This window comes from Caretta caretta, chromosome 5 (genome assembly GCF_965140235.1).
Source record: "Caretta caretta isolate rCarCar2 chromosome 5, rCarCar1.hap1, whole genome shotgun sequence".
In the NCBI taxonomy this organism is placed as follows: Eukaryota; Metazoa; Chordata; order Testudines; family Cheloniidae; genus Caretta; species Caretta caretta.
This window is the reverse complement of record NC_134210.1, coordinates 35,416,937-35,436,359: the sequence shown is the minus strand read 5'-3', so window position 1 is coordinate 35,436,359 and position 19,423 is coordinate 35,416,937. Positions and strand designations below refer to the sequence as shown.

At 38.5% G+C, this 19,423-nt stretch overlaps 1 protein-coding gene across 1 annotated transcript in view; it reads right to left on the bottom strand.

The window, feature by feature from the left end:
- The window catches only part of MTREX (Mtr4 exosome RNA helicase), a 105,539-nt gene that overhangs the window by 56,357 nt on the left and 29,759 nt on the right, over positions 1 to 19,423 (bottom strand). The window contains exons 9-15 of the mRNA XM_048851590.2: positions 18,035 to 18,133; positions 16,579 to 16,681; positions 16,105 to 16,236; positions 14,648 to 14,727; positions 12,122 to 12,232; positions 8,472 to 8,573; positions 7,042 to 7,167 (exon numbers count right to left, since the gene is read on the bottom strand). Of these exons, the coding sequence (XP_048707547.2) occupies positions 7,042 to 7,167; positions 8,472 to 8,573; positions 12,122 to 12,232; positions 14,648 to 14,727; positions 16,105 to 16,236; positions 16,579 to 16,681; positions 18,035 to 18,133 (753 nt within the window). The remainder of the gene's footprint in view (positions 1 to 7,041; positions 7,168 to 8,471; positions 8,574 to 12,121; positions 12,233 to 14,647; positions 14,728 to 16,104; positions 16,237 to 16,578; positions 16,682 to 18,034; positions 18,134 to 19,423) is intronic.

Sequence of the window (19,423 nt, the reverse complement as noted above, 5' to 3'; positions counted from 1 at the left end):
AGGCTCATAGTTACTGGACTAGTTTTCTCTGTCATATCTATATCTATATCTGTCAGTGAGGAAAAGGGCAAAACAGAAGCAAGTCACCAAATTTCCCCCCTTTGACCATGTGACAGAAGAGTAAGAACTCAGCAGGCAGCTTCCCTGCAAATTATCCCTAGCATCAATCTTTTACAATGCTTTCATGGGGAACAGAAGACATTATCTGGAACCAGCTTTCATGCATACTAAGAGCTATTCAAGAACAAAATGAAGTCGGTCTGATTTTTTGACTAAATACACTTACTTAACAGAATGTGATTTAGTCCTTAATGAACATGCTAGGCTGCTACTACTTCACACTGTTGATTTTATTTGACTTCCCAGTTTCTAGACATAAGCTAGATAAGTGAGCTTCCAAAAGTGAAGTGAGCAACAGCACTATAAGAACAGAACACTTTCAGGAAGTTTAAGACTATTCGTCATTTTCATCATGAGGGGACACAGGTATGCAACCCCATGTCCTGGATATCCCTAAGCCTCTGACTGCCAGACTGGGACTGGATGACAGGGGGTGAATCGCTCGATGATTGCCCTGTTCTGTTCATTCCCTTTGAAGCATCTGGCACTGACCATTGTCAGAAGACAGGATACTGGGCTAGATGGACCATTAGTCTGATCAAGTCATTCTTATGTTCTAAGTATGATGTACGTTTCACTGTGTGCAACAAAGTCATCATTCTTGGTTACTAATTTGTACGCAATGGAGGAGAAAAATGCTTTCATCTTATGAAAAACGATGAATGGTCCCTATGAAAACACGAAATAAAATCACTAACCATAACACATTCACAAAAAGATAGAAATCCCAAAAATAAAGTGCGTCAACATGAAATCCAGCAGTCAGTTTTCCTGCACATCAGTTATATTCTGTTATGACACTAAGAACAAGATCTTAGGAGAATTCAAAAAGAATTGTTCATTTATATCGATAACAGGGACACCCTGAGTTGCATTAGTAAGGATTACAATCCCTTCCCTCCCACCCTGTCCCCAAAGAACACAACAAAAAACCCTCCATGATCACTAAAAACAAAAACCCTAAAGCAAATCTCTAAGGGTGGTGAAAATAATAAAAGAATTTCCATATGGGCAAGTTCAAGGTTTCTTACTCCTTCTTCTGAAGCATCCCGGTTCCAGCCACCCTCAGGATACTAGATTAGAAGGACTAATAGTCCAGTCTGCTATATCAATTTGTATGTTCCTATGGAAGATGTTAAACTTCTTATGTTTAACCTTTAAATTGTCCCCTGTGAGTAAAACATGGCAAAAAAGTTTAATGTATAAACATATCAACATCCACACAACAGAAATTTAAAAAAAAAAAAAAGTGAAAACTGAGTTCATTAGAATAAAACAAAAACCCAGTGACTGAGGTTAAGTTATGATCAACAGACTAGAACCTTCTTAAAATGAACAGAAGTCTCTCTCTTTTTTATATATACACACACATTCCCCATCAGAAATTAACTTTGATTAGAAAATTATGATTGGACCAGGTTTGCCAACATTTTAGCCATTTAGTTCTTCTGAGGCACATAGCTCGGAATAACACATTTAATTAGAGCAGCAACATAGAACAGTTAACCATCCAAATTCCACCAAAAATGTGCTATCTGCTGTCCCTACTGTCTTCCAGCAACTTGAGTGCAAGCACCAGACACAGAAACTGCATCACTAGCTTTTGCTTGTCTTCCTATTCCCCCACTGCATATGCATTTGTTTTGTTTTGTCTTTAAAAAAAATAAAATAAATAAAAATTGAACTTCAATTACAAATAACCCTGAGAACTAAAATCTATCATTTAACTGACTTTCTTCACAGACAAGAACGCCATTTAATAAAAAACTATGAGGCAATAATTTTTTTTTAAAAATCCCCTTTAATGTTTAAGGTTTTTCTTCCTCCCTTATTTATTGTGCTTAATAATTGTTTTAAAAAAACAAAACGCTTGTTTTGTGACAGACAACGAGCAAAACAAAGACCCTAGCAACAGAATTTCAAACTCAAATTTGTTGTAGCTTTGGCAGTAAAAGCAAGTAAATATGGTAACTTTAAAATGAAGGCCTTGATTTAGAAAGGTACTTAAACATGTGCCTAACTACTTTAGGCAACTGAGCAGTGCCACTTAAGTCAGTGGGACTACTCAGATACTTAAATGTGCTTATGCAGTTTCCTGAATTGGGGCCAATAACATTCCCCCTATCTAATGAGCATAATGGACATAAGCTCAACACAGTACCGCAAATAAGCTCAGTAGTATTTCATCACAATAAAAATACAAGAAAAATGACAAATTAAAATTTTTGAAGAGTGAGTAAGAATTTGTTATTTTACCAAGAATTGTGTCCTTGTCACTCCGGCGTGGGCAAATCTTTGAGTAACACCCAAAACAGTGGAGATACCCCTTAACTACTCCAGTGGCCCTGCCACTATGTAATTCATGTCAGCCTCTGGCTGGCAGGTCAAGTCCTGTAGCAAATTAGGGTACGGTACATTTTACAAATTGTGCCATCACAAGTCGTTTATAGCTGAATGAGCTTCATATCAAACCAGACTTCAAGGCTGCAATTAAGTTGGTGTGCTCAGCTGATGTTTATAAATGGACAGTGTGCAGTTAGAATGGTTCTGCTCTGGCAGCTTACGCCTAACTTGAAGTCTCTTGGTCTCTTATATGGTTGCATCACAAGCAGCGAGATCAGAAAATTCATATTTATCACTCAAAATCAGGAGTAAGGAGAAATGAAGTACAAATGCTATTCCTCTGTAAACACCCTTAAAATATTAGAAAAAAAAATTAAAAAATAGAAGTGTACTGTTTAGATGGGATGGAAAACCAAGGACATTGAAGACTCCACAACCTTTTCATAAGAGTAAAGATGTCAGCCATAATGTTCTATCCAAAGTCCAATTCAGGTAATTACATTTTGTCTCAGAAAATTCACTACACATTCCAAACAAATAACACATCTTTCCCTTCCTGGAAAAATGTGCCACATAGTATTGCTGTATGCTGTTAAACAATTACCACATACCATCCGAGAATTGGCTATACCCCACTATCACTGATTACGGGAATGGGAAGGAGAACAACATCGTCCTCACCTTCAGTGGCAACCGTGTACAGTAAGGAGGCACACTAACTCCCCACTTCAGACAAAATCATCTGTGTTGTGATTTGTACTGGAGCTATAATCCCAGGTTTTAATCCTTGCCAGACAGCAAAGACTGCAGTACAAATTCCTGAGCCATTAGATAGAACAGATATTGGGAAATGCTATGCTGGAAGCAAAGAACAGGAGAAATCCCAGTATAATTACATGAACCCCCAAGCCCCAAAATTGGGAAACCCATTAATTTTTGGAATTTTCCCTTTATGTTGCTACAATTACTACAGAGATGTCACAATAAAACCAAATTATTTTGATACCCAGACCAGATATTTTAAGAAGGAAATAACCAAGATAACAACCAATCACCACTTAGGAGTCTCCCGGATTTACTTTTTAGTACCCTGGATAATCAATCATACTTGACCAATAGGGTTATCAAATTAAAAACCAGAAACCATATCCTGCTCTAATTCATGAGAGAACATTTACAAGTTTTGTTGTTTATGATTTAGTCCAATTTAAAGTCATATATGTGAGGAAACGTGCTTACGAACAAAAGAAGTGCCATATGGGATCAGACCAGTGGTCCAGCAAGTCAGTTTTGTATCTCTGACAATGACTCATACCAAATTTTTCAGAGGAAGGAACAAAAAAAACCCCATAGGGAGAAATTAAGGAATAACCTGTCCATAAGGGAAGAATTTTTCCTAACCCTAGTTTGTTTGAACCTTCATGATTCAGGGGCATACAGACATATTTTTTCTTAGCTAATGTAATTACAGATAATCTCAGTATCCACACCATTTTATTAAAAATAACACTTCCTCTCTTAGTAACCTCTTGGCCCCAATGACATTTTGTATCAATCTGTTCTGCAGATATGCTTTATGTAAAGAAAAGTATTTCTTTTTGTCAGTTTTAAATTTGCTGCCATTCAATTCAATTGAATGTCTGTTTGTTCCTTCCATTATGAAAAGAATAGATAGGAATATCTCAATTACCTTTTTTGTACCACTCATTTTATATACCCCCATCAACTCTCATCTAAACTAATCATTGCCAATTTTTTAATTTGAAGACAGTGATCAACTCAGAAAATAAAGTGCTTGTGTTCGCCTGCTTCGCTATATATATAAAAAAAAAAATAAACTAAAATAAAGTTTTAAGTCTAATTACTCCTTCTCAAATCACAGATCTATATCATTTGTAGTGATCCATAAAGTGGTTTGTAAACATTGCCTCAGGTTATGTAGGAAGAATGAATTGGGCCCCTTTAATTAAGTGCACAGAGATACCACAAAAGAACTTTGTGTGTGGTGGATAGAGGGAGAGAGAAAAATGTGTGATTGTGCAAGGCTTCTGTCCTGGGCATTTTGCTAGAGTAATAATATGTGAATTAAAATAAAATTAAACAAAAGACTAGACAGATTTCTCGGCTGCCTGCAGGACGAACAAGCTCTGAGCTGCCAATTGAATAAATTATGATTCTGCCAAGAAGCCAGATGAAGCCAATGGTATACCGCCTACAGCTTGGCATTACAGCTCTGAACATTCCATACACAAACAACAAAGGAAGCAAAATACTGGATATTTTATCTGGCTAGATTTTAAAATAAATAAGAATGTTTTCTTTCAATTTTTCAATCTATGTAATTTTTCCCACGAATAAGTAAGTAGATGCTAAACACTGATCCACTCAAGTTTGAGTCTTTGTAGCATACTTACATAAACACATTCTTTTTATTATAAAATTAGTCATTTTCCTCCTATAATTATGCTAGGATTTTCAACTTTCATGAGACATAAAACAGAAGTCCTGATTGCTTGAGTTCATTAAATACCACAATGCTCTTTGTGAGAATACGTGGTAATACTGGTGCTTTAGCTAAATTCCACCTATGATAATTCCATCCTGCCTTCAACTGCAATTTAATTTGGAAGAAACATTCTTCAGTTCCTGCTTAAATTAATGCTGCAGTTCACTGTTAAACAATTGTTGTAGTTCACCCAGTAATGGCTGTATTTCTATGGTGGATGAAGCAATTTCTATGCAGCTGGTATAACAGTTTGAATTTATAAAACTTTCTGGAATTTTTTGGGATGAGATGCAATATATAAATACATGATTATTATTTAATTTATACTACCTAGAAGTTCTCCAACTGCACTGTGCACATTTAGTTTTATTAAAACATGTTTGTTGTCAAATTGATCAACTATCCACTGGTCAAACATGCTCTGGATAAACAACATTAACTATATTACAGCTGACACATTCTCATGCTACTGAGTTGAAGAAATAAACTTGACAAATGTTTACCATAAGAATATGCTCAAATATCTGGACTGTTTTTGAAAAAAAGTCATTCAAAGTTTATGGCTTCTTTTTTAAAAACAGCAAGAAAAATATTTTACACAATATTTACTCCTGACAGAATTCTGCGCCCATGTGAGGGCGCAGAATTCATATGGCCCACATATTTCTGTGTCCTCTGTGCAGAAAAATGCTAAAGAAATCTGTGGGGTGGACATGCATCTCTTCCCTGGCAGACCAGGCAGCACGTCTGTTCCAGAGTGCCTGGAGCAGCTTCAGAGACGCAAATCACTGCGGAGGGGAATGGGGCTCGGTGTGCGTGCCTGCAGGGGAGATGTTGATCGCCGAGGCAGCGCTTTAACGTGGCTTGTGTGGTTGCAGCACAGCGCCGGGAGAGAGTTCTCACAGCGCTCTTAAAAAAAAAAACAACAAAACTTTCATGAGGGGCACAGCTCCCAGCACTGGGGCACTGTCTAGACTGGCATTTTACAGCACTGAAACTTGCTGTGCTCAGGGGGCGTGTTTTTTCACCCCCCTGAGCAAGAAACTTGCTGTGTTATAAATTGCTAATATAGACAAGCTTTCAGTTCCTCTCTCTTGATACTGTGGCTGGAGGGGTATGGAGGAGGGTTCTCCATTCTCAGTCAATTCCTCCAGGAGTATAAAAACCTGTAAAAGTTTTAAGGTCCGTACATTGCCAGAGTGATGTAAAGCCTTACAAATGACAGTAAGGGAATCAGCTAGGAAGATTTATACGCTTTCTCACTTTTTTCTTGTGCCAAAGTGACATAGTGGGGTTAGATTTCTACTTACCCATTTTTTTTAAAAAAAGAAGACTTTTGAGGGCAAATAAAACATTTACCAAGCAGTCAATAAAATGTCAGGACAATCAGAACCACACACTTCCTGAAGTATCCAGCTAAGTCCAGGACAATGATTAGCAAAACTGAATGACTTTCATGTGTGAAAGTCTGAGCAATTTAAAATGATATTTCCCCCCGCCCCTCCCTATTTGGTGTTCTGTAATGTAATTTAAATGAAAATCCAGGATTATAACTGGAATGCAGGGTATTACTTACCAACTATCTGTAACTTAACTTTCATGTGTTTAGGAAATGCTGAATAGTTATTGTGACTTTTTTCTGTATTGCAGTTTAAATAACTTACCAAAACAATTGAAACTGGTGTCATTATACGGCATTATTTTGACAAACAACATCTGTAGAATTTTGCAGAATTTTTAACTTTTTAGCAAAGGATTTTTAATTTTTTGGTGCAGAATCCCCCCAGGAGTAAATATGAAAATGAATAACGTTTCAGATGTGACTTCTGCAATATTGAACTTATTCCTGTCATACTCCCAATATGCAGTCTCACAAAACACTTCCCTCATAAACCAATCACTTCTTGTATTACCTATATGGGATTAGGTGCTCCAGAGTTCCTCCGTGCCACCAGTGAATTTGAAGAGTTAAAGTGAGAATTTTCATGAAGAAAACTTTTCAAATGCATCAGATTTAATTCCATTCACCTTTCACATTCCTTGTATTTAAATAATCATAGTCTTCAGCATACCTTAAGAAGCTGTTTGCCAATTGTTGGGCTCATCTTCTCATCCACCATAAGAATTACTATTCCTCTGTCATCCATACCTCGACGTCCTGCACGACCAGACATCTGAATATATTCACCTGAGGAGATCTAGAAGTAGAACAAAAAAACCTCTAACTTTTGCTGTAATTTAAGCGACAGCGGCACATTGATCCCATTGCATGTTACAGTGACTGAAAATTGCATTAAAAATACCAAAGGGTGGTATAACAGATGTGACCTTTTCATGGAGTTAAAGTAACCATACAATTCACAAAGCCACAGGTCCATGACTAAGGGCTTGTCTATACAGCCCCGCAGTACAGACTCTCAGGGGAGAAGGATGTGAGCTGCAGCGTGCAGTAAAGTGGCGCGCTGTAAATGCGGCTCAACATTTTAGTGCATACTGCAATTACCCCTCCTGCAGTCCACACTGTGAGGCCATGTACACAAGCCCTGAAGCACTAAGGGGCTTGTCTATACTGGGAAACTCAGGTAAATTTTCCAAATTAACTGAAGGTGTGAACTAAAAGTGGATTAGATAAACTGTATTAAACCTCTGTGTGGATGCTCTCATTCAGAATTAAAGTGGCCTTAATCTGGTTTATTTTAAACTAAATACAATTAAGACCACTTTAATTCTGAATGAGAACATCCACACAGAGGTTTAATACAGTTTATCTAATCAACTTTTAATTAACACTTTTAGTTAATTTGGAAAAACCTTCTTGAGTGTCCTCACATTGGCAAGTCCTTAGACATCACTGGGGTTTGTTTGTTTGTTGGGGGCGGGGGGCTGCATCTAATGTATCATGAGATTGCTGGGGGAGGAAGAGGTTAGTGAAAAAGTATGAATTCCAGTGTCCTCTGTATGCTGATAACAGCAAGCGCTGTATTTCCATCTCGATCAACTCAGAAACTGTAGTGGAGAGTGTCATCTAGTGCCTAGTGAGTATTGGGTTTTGCATTAGTCACTGGAAAACTACTTTCCCAGGTTTTTCATATGAAAGGGGAACAATAAATGGTTTGTTGGGAAAGATTCTGACAGGAAACATGGTTTCAGAATTGCGAAGAGGTTGTGTAGAATCTTTCAAATTTTTTAGACATATAGATCTAGCCTGTGTTTGGGTGTCCTTCTACTATTTTTATTAAAATAAAGTGTGTCTTTATGCATACTCTATAATGAACCTAGAATTTTAAAAGAGGGCAGTTACAGATTTGAACATTTTAATATGAATTGCACATTATTTAAAAATTACATTGATTTTGAATGAAGTAAGAGCTTTGAAGTAAATATTTTTACTGCAGTGGATAAAGTGTCTCCAAAACAAATTCATTTCTCAGAACTATCTTCTATATGAATTTAAACAACTAAACTCACAATTATTCATCCCTGCATATTGAATCGCACTTACCCATCTGAAATCTTTCCCATCAAATTTACGGGCACTTGTGAACAGCACTGTCCTGGCTGGCATATTAATTCCCATAGCAAAGGTCTCAGTTGCAAATAAGGCCTAAATAAATAGACAACAGTATCAGACAACAAAATAAGAATTTGTAACTTTATAACTATAAGAAGCAGCTACTTAAGACTTTTCCACATTTTAAATCAGATTTAAATGTACAATACATGTCTGAAACTGCAAACACTTATTTACCTGAACTATGCATTACATTAGATAAAATGTTGCCAATATTTAGGTACTTATAATACTTCCGCCCCCCAATATGGGTACACCCCAACTACTAAAAACTGGAACAAGAACAATCTCTCCCCACTATTTCCCCCAACAGAAGAAACGTATTAACTAGTTTATAGTTATATGTTTATGTGGGCATGTGAAAAATGGACAGATAGCAAAAGTCTAAGAGGTGAGTTTTGCATTAAATACTGAAAACAGTGAAGTTAGTGGCCATTTTTAACTATTTTGATAGTGAGCCTTATAGTTTTGGCCCAGATTCTGCGATCATTTTGTCACCTTAGCTCACATGTTTTTTTGTTTAGATTAATGCATCGGGAAGGTCTCTTTATATTTCATCTCCTGATCAAGCTGAGAATTTAAATATACAGGGAAGGAGCTCATAAAAAGACGAATTGTGGGGACAAAAGGGAAAGACATACATCTATAAAGAATAGAGCACAATTATTTCTTCCACCTTTCTCATAAAAATATATTTTTGTTATCTTTAGAACTTTATCACATCAAAGACGGTAAGCCAAAATTATTGCAGATCAAGCCAATTCTATGAAAAAATTATTTGAGTTTTAAAACACTATTTACCCCCTCCTACAAAGTCAGCAATGATATTTTAGTCATGAAAAATAAAGAGTGTTAGTGAATTACAAGCAATCCTGCAACCAGCTTTCAGGACAGTGTTCTCATAACAACAACAAATTATATTACATGGGTATATGGTTGTGTGTCCTGCTGGGAATGTTTCAACTCCCCACCCCACAGTAACAGCGACTGATATCATTTCTTGAAAGCACTTACTGTTCATTTTTAAGGCTTTTATTTTAACTAAATCACAATACTGAGAGCAGGTTTCAGAGTAGCAGCCGTGTTAGTCTGTATTCGCAAAAAGAAAAGGAGTACTTGTGGCACCTTAGAGACTAACCAATTTATTTGAGCATAAGCTTTCGTGAGCTACAGCTCACTAAGGTGTCAAAAGTACTCCTTTTCTTTTTGCGAATACTGAGAGCAGAACTCTGCCTAGGATAAACCTAGGATATGTGTGGAGTATATAGATTAGCATCTACAAAGGCGTTAAATAATTTGTTTGCAATGTTGTTGTAGATGTGTTGGTCCCAGAATATGAGAGTCTAGAAAACTAGAGTGTGTAAGCTAAATACAAGATGGGACAGATTGTTAAGCATAAGGGATTCAAACTTGTAGGAGACCACTTAAAATGAAGTGGGCAATTAATACTCCTCCAGTTGTAGGACAATGGAGGGTTAGTAGGAAGCAAGGTATGTGTGGTGGGGCACCGGCCCCACCCCATGAGAAAGAGGGCTGGAACAGGCCAGAGAGGCTGCACAGACCAGCAGCCAATCAGCAAAGGCCTGTGGAGAGCCAATCAGGGCAAAGGAAGAGGCAGCTGAGCAGGGCCAAGCTGGGCCCTATATAGGGGCTGTGTAGCAGAGGAGAAGGTGGTCTCTCCCTGACTAGCGAGGGAGGAGGACTGGCTCTGAAGTAAGGCGGTAGCACCTTGGACAGAGCAGTGCTGGGCAGGCTTGGAGAAGCAGAGGCGAGCTCTGGCCCAGTTACCTGCCAGGCTGCAGCCCCTGTTAAAAAGGGTCAAGAAGGTGCACAGGGCCAAAGGGGAAGTGGCCCAGGGAAGACAGGCAGACAAGAGGGGAGAGAAGGAGGGTAGAGAGAGGCTTCTGCTAGAGGGTCTCTGGCCAGGACCCAGAGTAGCAGGTGGGCCTGGGTCCCCCCCCCCCCCTTTCCCCCTTGCACTGCACCTGGCCACAGAGGAGTGTGGCCAAGACACACTGCAACTTGCCCCTGAGGGCAGTGTCCTGAAGTGGATATCGCCAAGCAGGGAGCAAGGCGGTTCCCGAATCAACAGAGCAGACAATAGGTGAAACCACGTGCAGAGGGTGCTCTGCAGGGGACAAGAGCTAATTCCCAGAGCAACCAGCAGGAGGCGCCAGTGGTGGTGAGTCATGACCCCGTCAGTGTGTTACAAGTTGTTGAAATGCGCCATAAAACCAGTCTCTATTAAGTCCATGGTTTTTAGTGTCCAGCACAGTTATGAATATAAGTTACCAGCTTGTCTTTTAAAGATGTTATGCACTTTTCCTTTGAGAACAATCTATCCCTTCTTATATTTAGCTTCAACACTCTAGTTTCCTTCTCCAGACCTGAAAAAGAGTTCTGTGAAGCTTGAAAGTTTGTCCCTTCCACCAACAGAAGTTGGTCCAATAAAAGAGATTTCTTCACCCACCTTTTCTCTTTTAGGTAATTTGAGTTAATTGGTAATCAATTCAAATTACAAGAGGAGCAAGAACTCTAGTCTAGACATACCCTTACTCATTCTAGAACAGAATGGAGGGTTTGGCAACTGGCTGCACTCAGTCTGGGGTTTTGTCTACACAGCAGTTTTTTGTGTTTGGAGTTTGTGTACTACTATAGTAGCAGATGGAGGCTCATAATAGAGAATTAAAAAAAAGTTCTTCTGAAGCTAGATTCCCTGAATTGTTACTGCTTTGGGAAGTACAGGACAGGAAATGGGAAAAATTTATATAGATGAAATTCTATAATTTACTGCAATTCTCATATTGAACACGTAATTTTTTTTTTGCATTTTTTAAAAAAAATATTGAACTGTTACAATTGGAGCTATAAAGCACCCAAATAAAAAGATACCTAAAGCAACAGAACACTGGTAAATACACTGACTTTTCATTTAGGTGCCCTCCCTCCTCCACCTCCATGCCCAGCTCCCTTAAGGAACAGCTGGTGCTTGGGAAAAGTGTTTCTAAGGTGGAAAAAAGGCACATAGTTAGAAGCCTGATGTGTTTGTTCTCACTGGAAAATGAGTCATCTAGTCATGAATACTTAAAAATAAAGTGGCGCCTCAGAGGAAGGAACTAAAAGCCAATTGTGTTAGTAGAAATTAGTAGAAAAACCTCAAGCTTTCCAGAACTGTTGCATGTGTGTTTGAAGAAACAGACCTCTAGATAGTAAGCTTCACAAGCTCTTCTTCTCTGGGGCTGAAACTAGCGCTCCCCTTGTAACTAAAGCCCCGATCCCTGCCCCCAACTGAAACCAGGAGTGGAGCTGAAGCCCCAATCCACAGCGCACCTTCCCCTCCCTCCACTGAAGCCGGGAACCAAGCAGCTTTTTTGGTTGGTTTGCGGTGCTGCCTGATTGAGGACTTCCAGTTTCACAGGGTGTTGGTTAGACTGGTAAGTACATAACTCTAGTGTTCATATTTTTGAGGTTCTACTGCCCCACAATGTACTACTGTACATTTCCAAGGTAGTGAAAGCTAAAATAATGATTATGAAAAATACACAGACTTGTATCTAAATACAGAGGTATGAACTACATACCTTTATCAATCCTTCAGAAAAAAGAATTTCAATGGTTTCCTTTAAAATAGGAAGCAAACCACCATGATGGATGCCAATTCCTCGCTTCAAAAGAGGAAGCACATGCTCAACCTGTGAATACAGAGGGTAAGTGAATGTCTATTTTGATATACTTTAAAAAAAAAAGATATTATATGTAAAACATTTAACAGCTTGCTCTTATAGTTTTCATGTTATCCAACAATTTACATGCAAACAGATAAACAGACTTTGACTGATTAAAAAGATTCACCCCCAACAAAAAGTGGTCCAAGACAGAGGTCAGTTTTGGCTACTTGTTCTAGCACCTCAGATCACATATAAGAGGAATCTCTGATCCACAAGATGTAGTAGCGTCTAGGAGTTCTATTCAAGCATTCAAAATTAAACAGGAAAATTTCCAAATCCACTGTGAAAGAGTATATAAGAAGTGACAGTGGAAAGAAACAGAAATCTCTACTTTCTTGTGACCCTTGAGCACTCTGTGGAAAGTGATGCATTTATCTATGAAAGTAGAATGAGAAAATATGGGATGTTTTGATTATTTCCTCTCCCAGCCAGGGGAAACAGATATTCCATAAGCCAGTGAAGCAAACCTGACCTTGCTATTATGCCCAAGCAGCACTTTACCTGTTGCTTCCAAAGGAGAAGGTAAATAGAACTGCTGACTTGATGAACATATATATCCAGACTTCCAAATAAAACAAATTTGAAGACCATAATCATTGCATCAATTTCAGCCAATCATATCCCTTAGTTTGTCAACATTCCAAACACTCATAGCTTTGTTCAATATTCATAACAACTCAGCATTTTCTTACTGCTAAGCATGGTCTAAGTCACTTTAAAAATGAAAATATTTAAATTTGTAAGTTTACTTAAGAGTTTTTCTTACCCACATAGGGCATTTTTGGAAAATCAATATCTTCATACACATAAAAAGTGGTTTTGTTTGGCTGCAATTTGATCATAAATTTATAGTCTTGAATTATCTTGTTCTGTGAAAGCAGAATGTTCTGTTTGCAAACACTATATAGTTCAAATTCTGAACACTTTAAATTCTTCTAATCGAATCTAAAAGTCCAAAATTATTTTTAAATAAACATATACTCACTTGTTTAGCTTTGTTAATTAGAACTTGTTTTGTTCAGTTTCAGTGTTAAAACTGATCCAAGTATTCTTTCAGGATTAGATTTAATTATCCATAACAGGCAAAATATCAACCTATCCCATATACTAGGAATAGGATTCCATTGTTAAAAGCTTCATATATCTATATCTGTGTGTGTATATATCTAGACTATATATAACACACCAGATTGCAAAATAGTTTCAATTTTTTTCATTCTGAATCCTGATTTTCAACTGCTCTGAACATTTACAAAAACTCAAAGGCTGAACTTTCCATGGCCTGTCTGAGAACAAGTAATTTTTTCTTTTTAAGACCTGGGTAAACTGCATTAAGTCATTATATAAGTTAAAGGAAATGAAAAAAAAAAAAATCAGTCTTCCTGTTCTTCCGTCAGCTGTTCTCATGCAGTTAATTCCAAAACAGCTCCACTTTGAAAGCTGCAACTTTGCATGCTAATAGTCCTTAATGGAGAGTAGCAGCTTAGTCGGGTTTTGACAAAGAGAGAAGTATTAGTGATTGAAAAATTTCTGAGCACGCTTACCGGTTATCTACCAAGATTTTTTTTAACAGAGCCTCATGAAGTGACATCATAAAGTGAGGCTGGCAGAACTTAAAAGCTCCCTGTTTTGCTTCAATGGCCTCGTCTATGCTAGGGACTTTTAGGAGAGATTCCTGCAATTAGTGAAGCTGAACCGGCGGTAGCACTGGTGAGTTTTTTTCCCTAACACAGGTATGGCCAAAAGCACAAGGGCTGCTACTCCTGTGGCAATTTCCACCTTTCACTGAATCACAACAAAACTCTCCAAAAGGCTAATCAATAACAGGACGAGAAAAAGTTGTACATATAGAGCAAAATAAAAAAAATTAATCCATAATTTTAGTAATTTACAAATTTGTTGCATTTTCAGTATTCTGCAAACTATTTTTTTATTTATTTCTATTTTTTCCATTGTAAAGATGCAACCATTCTCCTATAAATTGGTATGCAGCTGCTCTGTTAACTTGACTTTACAAAAAAAATGACAAGGCAAAATTTCATAAAGAATAGAGAATCAATATCAGTCAGTACATTTGAGCAACTTTCAACCAAAAGAAGTTTTCCACTTATTTGGAGATGTACACTTTATTAAAAAATAAGTCATTTAAAGTTATCCAGAAAATTGAGTAGAGCTATGGTTCAAAACAGTAGTAAAGTATCTATACCCTCTATGTTTTAATTTAGCCCTCACTTTCAATCAAAACAATCTACTGACATTATTCACAATAAGGTTCATAAACAATCCATCATATATTTATTTAAAATACACTGTAGCATATCAGGTATTAATTTTAGTATATGTTCACTGAAATTATTCTTAAGCAACCTCCACACTCACCTGAGGAAGTTTCTTGTCTTCATCAGACAGACAGTCAATTGCATTATTAAATACTTCTTCAACCATCTTTTTTTCTTCATCTAAAAATGGAAACATCTACACATAAGCAAAATTTTTCCTGCAAATACCAGCATGTTCGTTTTGTAAACCATGTCAGATATAACTGATTACTTTTTATAATGTAACCTTTAAAATAGTTATGCTGAAAGTTAGGAAGTCAACATTCATACTCAACTAGTTAAAGAAAGTGACCTCCTAAAGTTACCTTACTTGTACAATTGAAACACATGTATGAGGTACCAAGATAAAGGGTATAATTATGCAGCTGTACACTTAAACTAATTAAAAAAATGTTTTATTTACACGTAGAGGGGAGAATTTTTAATTGCAATGATTACAGTCTGATAGTTGTACATGTGGATTATGGGAACAAATATCCCGCTGCATGTGACAGTGAATGCTACAATTAATTACACTGCCAGCATTGTGCAAAGACAGTCTGTTGACAGGTAGACAAGGTCCCTGCCCTGAAGAGTTCACAATCGACAATGACTTCTCTTACAACTCTCTATATACAGTTACTCCTAAGATTCTCAAAAAGTCTTAAATTCATCTTATTCTTTACCCAAGTTAAGATAAAATGTTGGAGGGCTTTTTCTTTTGGGGGGGGGTGAAGGAGGAGAGGGAGAACTGTTGAGCTGCTGAGGAAGATCAGTTTAGTTGTTATGTGAGCAAAAAACACATTTTTCTGCTTCTGAGAAATTACTCAGATGCCAAACTCATAACTCAAAAGACCAGGGAAGGGAGGTGGGGAACCACTTGGCATGTGGCCAATCCTTTCTCAACTTGTGCAACTGTTTCTGAAAGTAGCTGTACTATTACTGCTTTTCCAAGATGCACTGCAGGTAAAACTAAGGGCATGTCTACACAAACACCTACTTCATGGCAAACTGGGATGTAAATCTTCAGCGCTCCAGTGTGCCACGTACTAACTGCCTGGGTAGGCCTTGCTCTAATGGGCACTAAAAGTTCCCTAGGTCACACTGATGTACTGCTCATTCAAACCGTAGAACATCAGTGTGCACTAGGAAACAGAACACAGTAGCAGAGTCTACACAGTTAGTGCATTAGAGTACTATAGAATTACTGGGTGGCAAGCATGTGATTACGTACCTATGCCCTATCTAAGGTTCAGAATGAAAAGCCATCTCAACATTGTACACTCATTAGATCCTCTAGTGATGCCAGCAATTTCCAACTACAATTAGCTAATTTATTAAGACTATATATAACTGAAAAGTTCTGCATTTCCATATCTATGTATTGTAAGTCTACTTTTTTCATATTAGATACAAAAGTCTGAAATAAAGTAGAGACCTGACTAGAAAGGCCTCTCACATAAATTATGCAAACCTGCATTTAGAAATAAAACCACACTACAACTTATTTATCTGTACCTGTGTTGAAGTCTAATTTTGTCATCTGAAGTGCATAGGCTTCACAGTCTTTCTTACTGAAACTGAATATAATTACAGGCTGGAAATTCCTTTCCATGATCATCTTCACTATCTTAAATACATTTGATGGTCCTGCAAAGACAAAACATTATTTTAGAAATTACATTAGGAGAAAGTCTCTTAATCTAGACCAGTGGGTCCCAAACTTGTTCCGCCGCTTGTGCAGGGAAAGCCCCTGGCAGGCCGGGCCGGTTTGTTTACCTGCCACGTACGCGGGTTTGGCCGATCGCGGCTCCTAGTGGCCGCGGTTCGCTGCTCCAGGCCAATGGAAGCCCCTGGAAGCGGCAGCACAAGTTTGGGAACCACTGATCTAGACACATGCACTAACAGCATTCTTGTTTGCAGTTTTAAAATAACTTAATTCATCTTTGTATTATATAAGAACCACTTTAAAATACAAGGTTTCAAACTCACCTTTTGTTCCTCCTTTCCTGCCCTTCTGATCTCCTTTTGCTAAGTCACCTGCATCTCTAAGTACTTGCATTGCTGTGTTAAAGTTATCTTCTCTGAAATCGCCCTAGAAATTAATGTGACTTTTGTAAGCAATTTGACTTCTCAATTAAAACTTTATAATGGGCCAGAAATAAGACATTTTAAGTCAGAATACAAAGCAAAAAAATTTGAAATTTATAAAAAAATAAAGTACTTACACTACCATACGTCAGCCTGTGACCCCTTTTATTGGGGGAATGTAGAAGCACATTTGCATGCAAGGATATGAATTTAGAGAGAAATTAACAAAGCAGCAGCATACTATGCTGCCTCTTTTTGGCTCTGTATTAGGATACTGACATAACTGCTGGACCTTGAATTATGAGTAGCCTGATTTGAGTCTAGTCCTTCTCCCAGTGACAATAGTTGCTATGAGTAGGGTCCTACCAAATTCACGGCCATGAAATCTGATCTCCACCATTGAAATCTGGCTGTTGTAGAGGAGACCAGATTTCACAGAGCTGAGTGGCCCAGAGAGTGGCGGCTGCTGGCTGGAAGTCCAGCTCTGAAGGCAGCACCTCTGACAGCAGCAGCGCACAAACGAGGGTGGCACGGTGTGGTATTGCTACACCCTTACTTCTGCGCTGCTGCTGGAGGCAGCCCTACCTTCAGAGCTAGGTGCCCAGCCAGCAGCTGTCCGCCGGCTGCGCCCAGCTCTGAAGGCAACAATGCAGAAGTAAGGATGGCAATACTGCGACCCCCCCCCCACAATAGCCTTGTTACACACCTCCATAACCCCCTTTTGGTTCGGTACCCCGCCCCCCCCATTACAACACCGTGAAATTTACCATTTAAATATCTGAAACTGTGAAATTTACAGGTTTTAAAATCCTATGATTGTGAAATTGACCAAAATGGACTATGAATTTGGTAGGGCCCTAGCTATGAGATATGTATTTTAAGATTTTGTATTTCTGGATCACGAGTACTTTTTATTTTTGTTTTTTCACATGCAGGGGAGAAACAGTGTTGAAAAATAAGGAAACACTGCAGAGATAATCAAGTCTGCGCCTCAAGAGGGGGAAGTTCCTACTCAAACTCTTGAGCACCTCAATGTGGCACATCATACTCACCTGAATTTTGGGACACTAAATAAAATAATTGCTGTGTTCCGTACCACTGTAATGTTTAACAGCAATCAGAGCACCATGGTCAGAAGGGTTTTTTTTTGTTTTTTAAATGAAATGAAAGAGAGATATTATCCCACATAGAACTATTTTGTCTGTCAAGCAGGGTAGGATAGGTTGAATTAGTGGTCACAATTTTTGCCACAAGTTAATGGGAGGGAGGAAATTCAAAGCCAAATTTTAAAAAGGACAGTCTCATAATTATTGAAAGCACAGACAATAATCTTTCAAATAAACTGACTAGGTCTTACATTTTCATCAACCACAAGGTGGAGTCCATCCCCCCCTGCTGGGAAAATATAATGTTGCAGAGGAGTAGGTCGATAATCTGTGTAAATCACATGGCAAGGCTAGGAGGGGAGAAACAAAACAATTTACTTCATCACTATTATAAATATGGTATTTATTCAAACAATAATTATACCCCCTTGACCATTTAAAATATTTTAAATCCCAAAACAACAAAAGATTGTGATCAGTCACACTTCTCTTATTAGAGCACAATCAGGAATGCAAACCCATGTTTGCTTTAGAGGCTCATACATCACTGTCTGCACTGAGAGTTGTTGTGTGGCAGGTTAGGGTGTGACTCTACAGTGCACCAGCTTGTATATGGACACTGCTATAGTGCAGTCAAAGTCCCAGAGTAAACTCAGTGTACTATGCCTTCAAGCAGCATTATTCTAAGGGCAAGCCTAAACTGGCAGCGGTTTAACATGGCTTGTGTGGTCACGGCAGAGCGCTCTGAGAGATGTCTCCCAGTGCTCTAAAAAAACCCACCTCCACGAGGGGCGTAGCTCCCAACGCTGGTGCACTGACTACACTGGCGCTTTATAGCGCTGAAACTTTCTGTGCTCAGGGGTGTGTTTTTTCACACCCCTGAACAAGAAAGTTGCAACGCTGTAAATTGCCAGCGTAGGCAAGCCCAGAGTGAGTCTGTCTCACTCATTCGCATGCAGGCACACACCCACATTCACCCCCTTAACATGTCTCCATGGACACATGCACGGCCAGTCTCTCCCCCCCCGGCGGTGATCTGCTCTCAGCTGCCGGCTGCTCTAAGCAGACGCGCCCCGGCTGCCACGGAAGGGGCATATGTTCCCCACAGATTTCTTTGCTCCCCCATTTTTCTGCAGGGTGCAGAATTCCCCCAGGATTAAGATTCAAACCCTGGCTTGCCATATAGTGACTTGCCATGTAGACAAGCTCTGATGGAAAGTTAGGCCTCAAACATATTATCCAAAAGAAGCTTTATATTGTACTACCAGCGTCTCTTGGGGAAGAAAAAAATAATACAAATACTTTGCAGGAACATACAATTACAAACTCAGTGTAGAAGCCTCAATTATTGGAGGGATACAGCAGTAAATAAGTCTCACTCCAATTTAATGGTTACAAAAAAACCCTATGACTTGACTTAAATGCTGAGACCTACCAGCATATAAAAATGGAAACAAAGGTTAAAAACTCTTAATTTCATTTCCACTTACTGTTACACATTGCAAAGAAGCTTGCATTGTACCCCCGCCCCACACCAAAAAGCACACAAAGTATTCCTTTTACAAAAGATTAAAAGGTCATCCGATGAAGTGAGCTGTAGCTCACAAAAGTTTATGCTCAAATAAATTGGTTAGTCTCTA